The sequence below is a fragment of the Epinephelus lanceolatus genome, chromosome 17, assembly GCF_041903045.1.
Source record: "Epinephelus lanceolatus isolate andai-2023 chromosome 17, ASM4190304v1, whole genome shotgun sequence".
NCBI lineage: Eukaryota > Metazoa > Chordata > Actinopteri > Perciformes > Serranidae > Epinephelus > Epinephelus lanceolatus.
Window position 1 is genome coordinate 22,297,047 of NC_135750.1, and position 15,160 is coordinate 22,312,206.

The 15,160-nt window shown below is 41.3% G+C and overlaps 1 protein-coding gene across 6 annotated transcripts in view; it reads right to left on the reverse strand.

Moving 5' to 3' along the window:
- LOC117248072 (A-type potassium channel modulatory protein KCNIP2) overlaps positions 1 to 15,160 on the reverse strand; it is a 144,818-nt gene that overhangs the window by 4,724 nt on the left and 124,934 nt on the right. For 3 of the 6 annotated variants that reach the window (XM_078176298.1, XM_078176297.1, XM_033612811.2), the window contains exons 2-5: positions 1,369 to 1,493; positions 1,100 to 1,169; positions 607 to 677; positions 280 to 387 (exon numbers count right to left, since the gene is read on the reverse strand). In XM_078176298.1, coding sequence (XP_078032424.1) covers positions 280 to 387; positions 607 to 677; positions 1,100 to 1,169; positions 1,369 to 1,493 — 374 coding nt within the window. Of the gene's footprint in view, positions 1 to 279; positions 388 to 606; positions 678 to 1,099; positions 1,170 to 1,368; positions 1,494 to 3,670; positions 3,770 to 8,527; positions 9,159 to 15,160 lie in introns of those variants that run through there. The other 3 variants (XM_033612809.2, XM_078176296.1, XM_033612810.2) reach the window with 3 other exon arrangements.

A 15,160-nucleotide genomic window follows, 5' to 3' on the forward strand; every position in this document is an offset into this window, starting at 1 on the left:
CGTGCCCATTCGATATTTTCCTGGAGTTTACCCAGCAGGTGTTTGGTGCATGCTTTTACAGGATATTTTTTTACATACTGGTGTATTCAGTGACAAATATCCTGGCAGACAATTTCCACATCTGATTTCCACCAAAATTGAAATGTACAAAGATTAATGGGGTGCTTCCACATCCTCCCAAATACTGTGGACATGACCTCATACTCATTAGTAGATACAGCCTTGCTTAGAAGCCATTACAGCAAGTGATGTGTGTGTGAGTGTGTGTGTGTGCTTTACCTCTTTGGTGATGCAGCCATCTTTGTTCAGGTCATAAAGGTTGAAGGCCCAGTTTAACCGGTCATTAATGGTCCCTCTCAGGATGATAGACAGGCCAAATACAAAGTCCTGAGATAGATGGGAAACGATTTACTGTACTGTTTTAACATCACTTGAATCTTAACACAGTAAATCAAGTCAAATTTTCATCACAGTACAAAGCTCTGTGGGCAGGTATTCAGAGAGAATACATATTTGTGTAGATTCAGCCGTAGTAGCAAATTTCACCTGAGCACATATTAGCTCTCATCTCTAAAAAAAGGAAGCCAATATAAGAATAGAGCTCACCTCGAAACTAACTGAGCCGTTCTTGTTAGTGTCGAAGGCTTCAAACAGGAAATGTGCATACATACTTGAATCTGCAAAGGTAGAGACTTACAGTAACCCGTGTGCCCTCGAAACATGAAGCAAAGTCTTTGATCAGCTTGGATTAGCAGCCAGCTAAATATAGCCGAGATATAAGAATAATTTCAAATACAACTGGAGGCGAGTGGTTAACATTTCATCAAGCTAAACATCATAAAAATGAAAAATTGCCTCTCCTCTTTGCAGTGCATGGACCGTGGTTCAGCAGAGCAAATTTATAATGAGTTAATTATGTTCATTTCATTGTGATGATGAAAAGCTCCCTGTGTACCGCTACAGAATCAAATGAATGCCTTTATTTATGCTTATATCTGAAGTCTGTGAAATGAATGAAGGTAGGAAGACTGGTGTAAATTAAAGTATTACAGACACAGTTGGAGCTCTTCAGGTTAAGCGGTGGGAGTTGACAACTCACCTCCCTGCGGAAAGAACTGGGAGTAAATGGTCTTAAAGTTCTCCTCATTCACCACACCACTCGGACACTCCTGGAATACAGATGTGAATCGAGAAAACTCATTAGTTCCCACCCAGCACAGAATATATAAAGCACTACACGGTAACTTCACATCTTGCCAGACTTATACAGCTCTTAACTCCCATGATGATGCTACTAGAACCAGATTTCTTAGACTTATTTTTTAATTTGCAGTCTGCCTGATCACTCTCTTCTTCAGCCAGACCTACATTTTTGAAGCCCCTGTAGAGGACTTGGAGCTCCTTCTTGGTGAACTTAGTCTGCTCCTGCAGCTTGTCCATGCTCTCAGGGCGATGACACACAGTGGATAACTCAAAGTCATCTTCCACGCTGTCTGTGTGAGGGAGACACCAGTGTTAGTTTGCATTTATCATCACTGCGCCCTCACCAACCTCCAGGAGAGCCATCGCCTGGCCAATATATATTTTAATGAAGTCATCAAACTAATATTGAGCTCATCACATAGTATAAGGCAAAATATTATCCTACCCAATGTGGTTATTCCTGAGCGTCCTAACAATTTTAAAATATGATGTTAAGGTGAACAAGTCTATTCAGCCATTCTGCTAAAGTTTATGTTAACAGTGTGCAGCCTTATACATTGACTCATACAGTACTCAAATCTCAGTCACCTGTGTTAAAGTCCTGTGTTAACCCTCTTGCCCACCACATCTTACTACCATTGTGGACCCTATTGCTCTTTCTGCTATGCCACCTCACTTTCTAGCAGTATGTTTTTGAGCCTTTTCTCGTAAATTTACCATTTTAATGTCAGATTATATGTAGCTGCTGCGCAGCAATGGGTCAGGTCCAGGCATTTTTAGGCAATTCTGAGCAACCTCTGGAACCTAAGACAGTCATCTACCGCTCTGAGCTAATTGGCAAGTAGCAACTCAACAGTGGCTTCACAATATGAGTAAGCCATTCACTGTTGTGTAGGAAAGCAGCCATCTGTGCATGGAAATGCAGATTTGAAACCACTGTAAAAAATTCAGTTATTAAGACAAAAATCTGAAAATACACATATTGCATCTAGACAGCATGGAGATGTTGGTAATTTGTTTGTAACAATGATTGATTTGCTCCATAAGTGAAAAACTGATGTTTAAAATTACCATTTTTACATTGACTCCAATTGTTCACATTAGAGCAAAATTCAAAATGCTGTCAAAAATTCAGTTTTTGAGATAAAATTCTGAAATTTTTGCATGTATATGTTTACAGTACTGTTTACAGTCAAACATTTTGATGCACTGTAGGCTCAATTTTTGATAAATCAAAAATCTGAGAAACATAGTTTTTGTAGGACAGTCTGAAGAGGCTCTGTAGCAAGTTTGGTGTCAATTTACATGATTATGATGAACTTCATAATTTTTAATAGTTTACAAAAGTTTCTTCAGTATTGGGGCTACAGTTTGATGAAAGTTGTGAAGTCGTAGCACGTATGGTTGATTTGTTATGAATTTTCAAAGTTTTGAACTTTAGACGCTTGCTGTAGCACCACCATCAGGACTATTGGCTTGAGTTTACAGCTGAGGATATCTGGCATGAGACTGGACCTTTGTGCAAAATTTGGTGAGTTCTCACCCATGGGAAGTATGATTTTCTCAGAAGAAGAAAGAAGAAAGAAGAAGAATATCTAGGATTACAATAGTGTCCTGACAGCTTAGCTGCCCGGACCCTAAAAATAGCCAAGATTGGCTAACACTAGCCCTAAACATGATCTCTTTGCCCTAATATTTACCGCTGACAACCTCAACATGCCACCATGACAAGTACTAGCCAATCACAGCATGCAGAGGGATCCATAATAGCTCGTTGCAGTGATAGCTGAATAGCTGCAGTGTGACCTTTTCCACATGGTTGCAAATAGAAACTCTGTTTTCTCCTAATTTTGAAGAGACAAGTATTTTCCAATCATCTTTGTTCAAGCACCGGCTACAGTACTTCAGATCACAAAGCAAAACAATATCTTTAAAGCATATATAAAATGACTGAGTTACTTGTGTGAAAAACTCAAGTTTAAGTATGCTAAGGAGAGATCTTTACTGAGGGAGTGAGAGAAGGTGGTTAACATTAATCAGAGTGGTAAAGACGAGACAATTTAAAAGGTGAGGAGACACACCCATGAACAGAAATTCCTCATCCCATCTGTTTCTCCAGAAAATAACTGTCAATAACTGTACACACACAGACAGACACACAGAGACACACACACACGTTCTATTGCCCAAGGGAACATAGCGCTTCGAATCACAAAATGTGAAAACAGGTCTGACCTATTAACAGCAATAGGAGAGTGTTGTTGAGTTTGTGGGTTGACTGTGTGTCTGTATGTTGTTTTATGTGTACACTGAATGTTTCGGTGGCTGTGTGTGTGTGTGTGTGTGTGTGTGTGTGTGTGTGCATGACTGCATCCACACAAGAATCTGCATGAGTTTTTGTAATTCACTTAAGAGTCGGGACACATGGAGGAAAGTAGAGATGTATAGAGAGTGAAGGAGCACTTGCTTTGACTGATAGAGGGGGCAGCCGAGGGCTGGCAGCATGGCAGCAGCTTGAGGAATCGCTGCTTTATGGTTTTTTTGCTTTGGCTGGTAGAAGGATTACCTGTAATAATCACCAACCATAGCACACAGGTTAGACACAAGTCTGCAAATTGTGTTTTCATACACACACACACACACATGCACACATGCCCTGTGAGGACCAAAAACGCACTCCATGCAAGGGACAGATGCAGCAACAGACTGATTCATGCCGTTTAGTCAAATTGCTAATTGCCTGCTGACCTGGCTCAGCGACGGGAGACCACGAGTACCACTTCAAACAGTAGATGATACCAGACAAAAGCAGCACAGTGTGACTCCTAGAAACACACAGTTTCGTGAATCAGTCTCTCATAGCACAATGCCACATTCAGCATACTGTATAAAAATACAGTGGAGAGTATCAATTCAAAGCACAAGTCAAACATCAACGGTTTTATTTCACAATCGGCTTAAGGACTTAATTTCACTTGCCAGACAAACGTCCTGCAAAACCACCTCTACCAGAGCCCATCACATCTACCACTGTAGCACCAGTTCACGTCAGAGCAAGCAAACGCCTATTTTGCCATGTTTCAGGGAATGATAATAAAAATCAGATGGGGGAAGTAAAACACATACGCACACATGAACCTATACTTACTCCTGCCTCTTAGTTTCCATGGTAACAGTCCCCTCACCCCTTTTAGCAGGACCCCAGCGGTCTGAGGGATGAAGGCCATGTCGGGGTGAAAACCAGTAAAACCACAGTACCTCCACAGACTATCTAGCCTCTGTGATGTACCACCCTGTTGTCCTCAGGGACTCTGGCCCCCCTGACCTGTGGCTCTGGCGTCATTTGGAGCCAGAACAGGATACCAGATTAATACATCCAGCCGCCTAGCACAGGCCCAGCCCTCCGCCTCAGGGTAGGGTCTGCTTGTGCACACAGCATATGTGTAATACATATACACATAAGCATATGTATAAGTAAATATGTTTTTTTATGTAGACCCAACAGCTGCCCATGACACAGAAATAAATATAGAATACTTTGACATCTGTCAAAGGGACAAAAATAAACCCAAGTAAGTTTTCAAAGATGCCTGATGGTAGCAAAGTAATCGCACTGTATTGCTGTAATGTTGGATCTGGTCGAGGTGAAGCTTATTGTTACTTAATGGCCTAATCTACTACACGTGAGATTGTTTGTCACTTGCTGTTCCCAGCGTCAAGAAAAATACCCCATGAATTTGAAAGTGGTCACAAAAAAATTCACAATTTCATTACGGCTGGGTAACTCCATGCAGAAGAAGATCATGTTATACAACTAAAAGCCCCAGAACAGCTACTAAATGGACTTTGGGGTGAGATATTTTTTGTCAGCTAATTTTAACTTACACTGCTGTTTGTTTACTTGTTAGATGTCACTTTAATTTATTGCAACAATGCATCATATTCACGTTAATCGTACAACTGTAACTACAGCTGTCACAAAAAGGTAGTGGAATTAAATTTGCAATATCTTAATTTGCTAGATACAATGAAGAAGTATACAGTAGCAAACAAAAATCACAAGTAAAGTCAAAATATATCAAAACTGTACCTACAAACAAACCTACTTCCAAATAGTGCTTAAAGGTTCTGTATACAATATTCAGAGCAAAAATATAGCAGCAAATAATTCTATGCTATGTAAAGATAAAGTGGAGTAATGGCGTCATGAGCAGAGAATGAAGTCATGCTCCTTCTGTGTGAGTTGTGGTCTGAGCTTCTCTGTACTTTGTTTTGGTCTGGTCTTGCCGCACTTACATGTTGGTGCCTGTGAGTCCCTGTGTGTGTATCCCACTGCTGGTTGCTGCCACTCTGCACTGTGCTTTTACTGCTGTTACTGCTGAAAATGCCATACAGATCCATGTATCCAGCACTGTTGTTGTTTGCACCGTTACCTGCTAGCCACCGGCTCCGCTACCTCTCTGGTGAGGACCATGTTCAGGTAATCCCAGCTCAGATTCTGAAACGTACATACATATTCTATATGTTGCATACAGCCCTATAGGGTATTAAGTTTGCTCTTGCAGAGCTTTAAAGATTTCATTGTTGATTAAATCTTTAATGCTAGTAATTGCAGTGAAATACATTTTTAAAGTGGCCTTCAGTTGTTATTGTGTTGCAGATGCAGCTTGTCTCTGGGTGTGAGCAGACAAATTTAATTCCTGCGGAGTGTTCAGAGGGCCTGGACGGAGATAGGCAAAAAAGAAAACCTTCATAATTTCTACTTCCTCTGCTCTGCATGGCACGCTGAGCTTGAAATACTTGTAAGGACCATGAAAGCTGAATCTACTGGAAACTGTCAATGCTTAGATATGCTTCTTTTAGGACTGAGACACCTTTTCCTCTCCTCCTGTCTCACAGCTCTCTTTCCATCTGCTGTGTTTCTTTCTCTGTAGTTTTGTCCTTTGCTGGTGATGAAATGTCTCGCTTATTGTGATGTCTTTGAGCAAACGTGGCCAAGTTTGTCTTGGAATAGAGATGTTTGATCTCAGAGGGATTAACCTAATTTTAATGTGCACAGGTATGTCTCTTTAAGGTCCCCTATATATTCTTAAATATGCCCTGATAACATCTTACAACACATCATCAACTGTATCAATCTATCTTAGAAACTAAGCCGCTGTTGTTGTTTTTTTTTTATTCCAAAGCTGATACAGGACTTAACATGGGAGTTGTAGCTAGTATTAATGTCATGGTTGAAAATGGCCCTTTGTTGAAAACAAGCACTACACTCATTACCCTATTGAAGTAACGTGATCAATTTATTCTCCAGCCTTTGAAGTTAAAATTGTTTTTTGAGTCGCACTGACAGTGAGGCCAGAAATTCTTTCATTTTGGCTTGAGTAGGCGGAAAAATAAAAACTGTCTATTCCTTATCAGACACGGGGGAAATGCAACTTTGTGTGTTCTTCAGCTGATGTGCGGCATTAAGTCATTCTTACCCGGCGCGCCCTGTAGTGACTGTGGAATTAGAGTTCAATAGTTTTCCCCAGGGTACACTGACAAACCATCACAACTCTTCAGGAAATAATAAAACAGCTCTATTTTTAGCTTGATGGCAACACATTTTTGGCAATATCCAGTAACTTCTGAAGAGGCTGTGTGTTTCATAAACTCAAGAGATCTGAGGATTTTCTCAAGGCACAGAGACGCTATCAGCCGAAGTGAAGGCAGCACACATATTACAGTGATACAGTACACTGCAGATCCAACATTGAACCTTTCAGCTGTGATTTCTAGACCCTCCTGACACTGATGAGAAAAGCAGAATGTGCAATTCAAAAAAACAGTGCAGTTTTCACAACTACTAGGATAAAATTAGAACTTAGACACATCCTGGTGGTTTGGTCGGTTCTTCGTGTTGTCTGTGGTTTCAAATGAGGCCTGGGACCTTTACCTAATGTCGTTCATCTCCTCCCACGTCTTCTGCCTTTACTCGTAACTGCACTGCATCTATTTATTGCACTTCCTTTAATCTTGGGGACTCACAAGAGGCAAGAAAGAAATGAAACCTCAAAATCGATGCAGCAGGGGCACAGAGATCCTGATTTAAGTCCCTAATGGCTCCAGCATATGGCTCAAACTCCAAAACGTTAGCTCCCATAATGCATTTTTTTTTTTTGGAAGTGCCTCAATGTTTGCGTTGTATCCTCATACAGCGGTTTGTCTGTTACCTTGCAAAAATGCACATACAACAGTTTATGTCAAACAAGGACATTAAATACTTAAGGTAAAGTTACATAGTTTAGATTTAGGAAAATAAATATGGTGACAGTGTACCTTAAAATAACTCAATGTTCACATGGTTCCAAACGCTGGTCTTGTGGGGAAAAGTCCTTTGTTTTGTGACCCTACTACCGTATTACTTTCTTCTTTACTTCTGTCAGCACATTGGCCATGTGATCGCAGCCTTCCTGATTCCTTTGGTTATACAGGAATTATTGGCTCATTATTATGAGGATTATATACGAGTTGTGGTGCATTACTTTTCGCAGGTATACGTGTGAACAGTGCATGAGAACAGCCAGCTGTTTGGTATAAGCTCACATCTTCCCAACACCATGCCCAGTTGGACCCTGATGACATCACCAGGGTCTTTTTAGACTTTGGAAAACTACAAAGCTCTTCGTGATGAACACGTCGTGACGTCTTGATGTATAAAAATTGGTGGAGTTCTCCTATAAGTGGAAACAACAAAAAATATTCTGAAGAACACATCCTCATCACAGTAGAAGGGATAAGTAAAGGCTGCTTGATTGATTGGTTGATAACATAATCTGCAGACAGAATCCTTTAGTTGTAAGAAGGAAAGTATTAAAGGACAGTCTTTTTCCCAGGATGTATGGGCTTACATTAAGATATGTTTTGGACAGGAATTTTTCATTCAAATTTCTTTTTCAAGAAATTTTGAATCTCTTTTGTGTCATAAATGCAGCAAAAAATAATCTGGTTTTAACATTCTGCATACATGTGAGTGTAAAGGGTATTGATACACTGTACTGTCAGTCTCAGACAAAATCAAGCACACACACAAGCATAATTACACACACACACACACACACACACACACACACGTACACTAGAGGGTGTGACAAACATGACAGCTATTTAGTGAAGAAATTAGGTCAAAGTACTTTGTTATGTTTCGTCCTAACAGACACATCAGAAGCACACAAACACATTATGCAGACACCCTGCTTTCCAGCTGAGTGTTTTCCTCCTAATGTCCCCTCACCAAATTCATCATTTTGACTTCTCACTCGGCGCCTCTCTCTTGATCGCTTACCATTTCTCTTACCTGCCGTGGAAAGGTCGATAAGCCCCAGAAAGTGCATCAGTTTGAGGGAGCTACAGACCACCAGGAGGATGCCCACAGTCTGCAGCCCCTCCACCTCCCACTTGTCTTGGAAGAACAGATGCATCCTTTCCCCCTGCCTCTCTCTTTCTCTGTTTCTGTCAACAAAAATCTTTCTCTTGCCCAGGGGCAACCACTTTCCCCCTCTCAGCTCCAACCAGGAATGCAACGTCTGTTTCTCTTCAATCTCTCCACTCAGTCTCCCTCTATATGCCGGTATTCCTCCATCCTAACTCTGCACGGCTCCCCGCCCGCTTTCTTCACTGAAGGTAGATTGTTATTCTCCTCGTTTCTTCATCGAGAACTGTAAGTGCGTGGCAGCAGGATTGTCGGCTTGCTGCTCCACCCCCGCTGCCTCCGAAGCTGTCAAAGGTTGTTTAAGTTCCAGGTGAAGTTCGGACGATTCACTGTGTGTGTCCTGGCAGGTTGATGCCAATTGTTTTCGGACTCTCTCTGCTTTTCCAGCTACTGACTCTCAAACTCTCCGTACTCTCTGCCTGTCCTCCCTCTCTTTCTCGCCTTACCTCCGTCACTCTCCTCCTGTCATGTCCCTCCCCATGTTTAATTGGGTCAGTGATGGGGCCGAGTGAAGGGGAGGGTAGGGGAGGGAGAGGAGAAAAGGAGGGAAGGAAAAGGATGGACGAGTACTACTTGTAGGTTAAGAGGGGAAACAGAAAGAGGGGACACAAAAGAAACAGATGAGATGAATAAATTGGGCGATGAGATAGACAGAAAAAGGAGGGGCAAGGTGGAGTGGATAAAAGGAGAAAATAACAGTAACCGCAATACGACAAGGACAGAATCCAAATTACAAATGAATCAAAAAGAGGTAGCAGGGGCGAAATGAAGGACAAAATTAGGAAAATAAGATGCAGAGAAAGACTAACAGGAGGGAGGAGGGAGACTGTGATGACTAAGAGGCGAAGCATCTGACCCAGCGGCTACTGTGGACAAACTCACAGATGTGGCAATCTCCCCTGAGTGTAAAGTCAACACACGTGCACACACAAACACACAGCCTGGAGTTGAAATCTGGCTATAACATGTATTGCATATGCAATCCAGCGCAGTGGGGAATATTTCAGTTGGGATGAGATGATATTGATGTCACATCTGGCACACTGACATCCTAACTGACAAACACAATCTCTGAAGAACTGGAACAGAAAAACTAGAAAAAAGAAAAATAAATAAAAGAATGAATCATGATGATGTATTTTGGTTGGCATGTAGAGTTTTCCAGACTTGCCATATGGATACCTGATATACCTGACATATGCATGACTAATTTTAAGTGCAGCAGCAAACAGAGATGGTAGGCTCATGAACCATCTGAAACATAATGATGAGCTGGGATGTGACAAAGGAAATTGTCACTCTTAATAGGAGTCGGGATGCGCTGAGGTAATACACTAGATCGTATCGACCCAGATCACAACCTTATTACTGTGACTGGTATGGGCCACATGCGAATGATGCGCGTTGAATACACTGTCTTTGTCAGTTTCATTATTAAAAAAGTAATCAATGTTTCCATTGTCAGTTTAATCAAGAGTCATTATGTCACAGTGGGCAGCAGACTACGCTTTTCGTCCCACGGCAACCCTGACCTTATATCACTTCCAAGGGGTTATGTCTGGGTCTGAGAAGTGAAGCCAATGTGGAAGTGGCTTGAACCTGCATTTTTTCTAATGGCCAGCAGAGAGCGACTCCACTGATTGAAAAAAGAAGTCAGACTAGTACAAGTCCCACTTAATTTATCACCTCTGTAAACATTCTCCTAATATATTTATGGTCTCAGTCGCTACAGCATGATGTTAATTTTGCAAGTTATGGTCCCATTTAGAGTAGAATGGACGATAAAACAGGGTATGCTTTAGGATGTGGCTACCTTGTGATAGACAAGCTGCTACCACGGCGACCTGTCAATCATTTCCTTGGGTTCTCCTCCACAGCTCCGTCCTCTGATGCAAATATGGTTACTTCTGGCTCCAAAAAACCAAGATGGCGATGGCCAAAATTCCAAAAGGGTGTTTCACAAACCAGTGGGTGACATCACGCTGGCTACGCCCATTTCTATTAATACAGTCCACCAGTATACCTTACATAAAAGTAATTCTAATAAGTTCCTTGCAGAGAGGTACACAGAATTTTCACTTTGTTTCTACCTCCTCTCCAGAATGATCCATGTAAGTGTCTTCTTTTTAAGATGATGCCATTTTTGTTTTTGTCTACCCAACAATTAGACTTCAAATCAAAAAAATTAAACTGTTTTCCGATCTGACACCACTATGGTTGAGGTTTGGTTAGGTTTAGGCACAAAAACAACTTGGTTAGGGTTATGAAAAGGGCATTGTTTAGGTTTAAATGCAGTAACTACTTGGTTAAGGTTAGGTTTGGGTCATAATCATAGTTGAAAGAAACCACAGTTGACATTAGGTAGGAAATATGAAAAGAACAATGGTCTTGTGAGTCGCAGTCTGATGTGTTGTTAAGCCATCCAACCACCCTGACCTCTTCTTCTTGCAGACCTTGTGGCTCTGTAAAAATGTCATAGAACTCTCACCTTTTCTCCCAACAGCCAAGACTCAAAATTACCACAGGTGCTTGAGGACTTTGTCACTCAAGCACAAATACTTATTGTAGAGTTGGCTCAACTTCTGGTTTTGCGAATCTTGTCTGGCGTACAACTTAAACTGGTTTGATTTTATGCTTTAGCTGAACTGGCAGTTATATTAGAAAATGTTCTGGCAAGAGTTACCTACATCAGCAACCTGTGCTGACGGCATCAAGGAGCTAAATCCAACTCATGCTGCATTACTAACAAGCAATATGACAATGGGTTGAACATAATGTTATCTTTTTCATGGAGCCACCAGTATCTGACAGGCCATGTGCATGTTACTGCTGAGCCGAGGTTGGCAACATGAAGGAGACTGAATCTCAGAAGACATGAGAGATGTTGTGTTTGTTTACTAGAAAGTTCGGGCATTTTTTGGGGTGACGAGATGGGACGAGAAGTCTCTGTCAAGCCTCTTTTATAAAGCCTGTTCAAGGCAGGAATGTTGCACCGTTATTTTGCATCATCAGTCTGTATTAAAATGTACGAACATCGAATGGGGGGTGGCATTGTTTTTCAGCAGTTAAGCCACCAGCAAAGGTAGAGCAGAACAGCGCTGAGTCTAATTATATTCCACTCTGGAGCAGCTGCTGAGTCAAGTGTGACACCTAGTGGTAAAATTCAGTCACCGGCCTTGTCTAAAATTTTTTACCCCAGCCCAGGATTTGCTGATATGACTGATGCTTTTGTTCTTCTTGAGAGGACAGTCTCTGAAATTGGTGTTGGAAGAGAATAAGTAAGATCACTGCATCCCTAAATAAGAAATGGCTAGGCTTCAACAAAAGTGGAAAGTGACACCCCTTGGCTTCAAAGTGCTCCATTACTTTCATCCTCTGCTCCATGTTCAATAACGCCCCCTGTTATCAAAACTGGAAGTGAATGCTCTACTGCGACGGGAGACAGAGGGATATTTAATCCCTAGTGCTTTAAAAGCCTTGTCTTTATACTGTACATAGGCCATATATATACATCCATGCATCTTTCTGTCTGTGCCTGTGAGCAGGTCTGGTCAGCCCCAGATAGAAAGAAAGCAGGAGATGGAGGGTAAAGGGGAGGCTGTGGGATAGAGAGGTTTATGAAGGGCTTGATCTGTCTGCTGTGTGATTAATGATTCCCAGAGTCAAAATGAGACCTAGAGCCACAGTATAGCTGCTGAGCCTTGGGGAGCACACATCTTAGAGCAGCCTTGTGGGACTGAACAACCTACACTTAATCAGAGGCAGACTCATGCTCTTTGGTAAACAAAATGACAACAAGCAACGATCTTGGGTTCATGTTCAAAGTCAGGAACTGGGCTCATTGATGCTTAAAGTGTGCAACCATCAATCACTGTCATTTAATGTGAGTGAGTCAGCTGATGCAGTCGAGTGCTTCAAGTGCAATAAGGGAGACCTCGGGGCTTCTAATGGCACTGAAGGATCAGACGTTACAAAAGGCTCTTTATGATCACATAAACTGAGATGACTAAAAAGAACATAATGAAAAATGATCGTTAAATGAGAACTACTTCACAACTGGTCATCAACGTAGAGTTATAATCTACATAAAGTATTATATTACCCTATATTTTGCATGCATTGAAGGACACAGTTAATTAAACAGGCTTCATAAATTCCCAGATACAATGACATATTTAGGCCAGTAAATTCTCAAACACATTCTGCAGTGGGAGAGTCAAATCAAGGATGAAAGTGTGAGAGATTAAGGCTGGCTGCGCCTATCTGTCATTATCCCTTACACAAAGCATTAGGACATCTGTCATATACAGAGACAGAAATGTAAGATCAATATATTGCAAATAAACAAAAAAAATTCTCCCCTTTAACTTTAACTCAGATGTGAAGGCTCTGTGATTCCAGGAATATTGTAAGGCACTGACCTTTGAACTTGTTTCTGTTGTGGCGGTTGCTTCTAAGAATGGTAACATAAATTTTAGCTGACTTCACTGCTACAACGTTGTAACCCTATATGCATTGATCGAGTGGCTTGCAGGTCAAAAGATGTCTAGACGTCTAGGTTACTGTAAAACCACAGTGGGCTAAATTTGTTTGAGAAGAGAGTTTTTTATAAACGTCTAGATTACATATATGTAACCATTGTTTCGACAACATCTTAATGAGTCTATGTCAACACATGTTTAGGAGCTGCTTAAAACATGGTCATCCTTTATGATAAAACAATTACATAATCTAGACATCTAAACAAGAGTCTCCAGCAACGCTAGTGGCTCTGTGAGACCATACAGAACAGCTGTGCTTTGAGCTACATGCTCTACAATGTGCTCACAATGGAGATGCAAACATGCTGATGGTAATTAGGTGTTATGTTTACCATGTTTCCCATCATAGTTTAGCCTGTTAGCATGTTAACTTTTGCTAGTTAGCACTAAACACAAAGTCCAGCAGAGCTTGATGGAAATGTCATTAGTTTTGAATGTATTTGGTCACAAGTTTTGACCTAATGATGGCACTGCATGACAAGCCAAAGGGTTATCAAAGTGCTTACAATTCATCATACAGAGAGCATGAAATTACATGGCAATCCATGAAATAATTGTGGAGACATTCCACTCAAAACCACACATGTGAACCTTATGGTGGCACTACTGGAAAAGGTTCATTAGAATACATCCTCTGGGGATCATGAATATCTACAACATTTCATGGCAATCTGTCCAGTAGCCAAAGACTGACAAGACAAACCGAGAAATTGACATTGCCATCCCTGCAACATGATCTCATCTCTACTCGTTATACTTTGTCTCTTTAGCAGAAGACCAAGGCATTACTTAAACAATGACAGTGGCAGCCACATTTGAACGGCAGGTAAACGCTTCGTGTGTAGAGGTGGAACATATTGGCTGGAATGCAGTCTCAGAACACATTGGCTATAGACCGAATCACTGTGACTTCATGCTAACAGCTACAGGCACTTCCTGGTGGAAAACTGTAAACTGTTTGAATTGTGGAGACATGTGAAATCGGCAAACTTGTTTATTTCTGTTGTCATTTTCAGTCCCAGCTGTAACATTAAAATACATATAGTTAAACATGGTGCTCCATCCTATTTGAAGTTTCTGTTAAGCTTATTATATGTACTATGTGGCTTTGCTAGCGTCTTTCTGAAACCAAATCTAGCAGCACAGAAGCTAAACAATGTACTGTTGTGGATGGGGCCGCAGAAAAACATATTTAAGCCATCTAAAAATATCAATAGCAGTTTAAATGTACACTATAAATGAACTATTTTCACTGCTTTACCTCACACAATAGCAGATAGAGGCAGTGATGGACCGACAACACCGGCATTCTGTAAAGTAAAATGACTGTTTCTGTCAATGGAGCCTGGTGGCTTTGAAATAATGGCTTCAGTTCTTGTTGGAAAAGGCTGTCTGACGGTAAGGTACAGTGGTGAAAATATTCTAAACTTACTTTGCTCTGAGCGTCTAACAGTGACATGGATGGGTTTAAATTGGAATTGGTGGAAAGCCCGTTGCATCTCACACAGATGCTTAACGATGCCCCCAGCGTCCCACTGCCCATGTAGCATATTTTGAAGCCCTGAAAGTTAGACCACGTTACCTAGAGCCATGCCGTAAGTATGAATAAAGATCAACCAAATGAAGCACATACACACCTTTTGAATTAGCCCACTAATCACTATATAAAATGTGTCACACCAGGACGCCTCTCTTAATAAAGAAAGTTAAACACATCCATAGCTGCAATCATGCACACACATCAAGCGCTTCACACTACAGCTGTCACTTCAGTGCTAACCATGATATGAGCTCTGTGGAGTAGCTGCGCTCAACTGAGCAAAAAAAAGTGTTGCTCCATTTGCTTTGAAAGTGAGAGTGTGTGTGATATAATTAGCAGGCCAGTGGTGAGCCTGTGCGCTTGTCCAACTTCCAGACAGGTTCCTCAGATCTTTTTTTCTTCCCC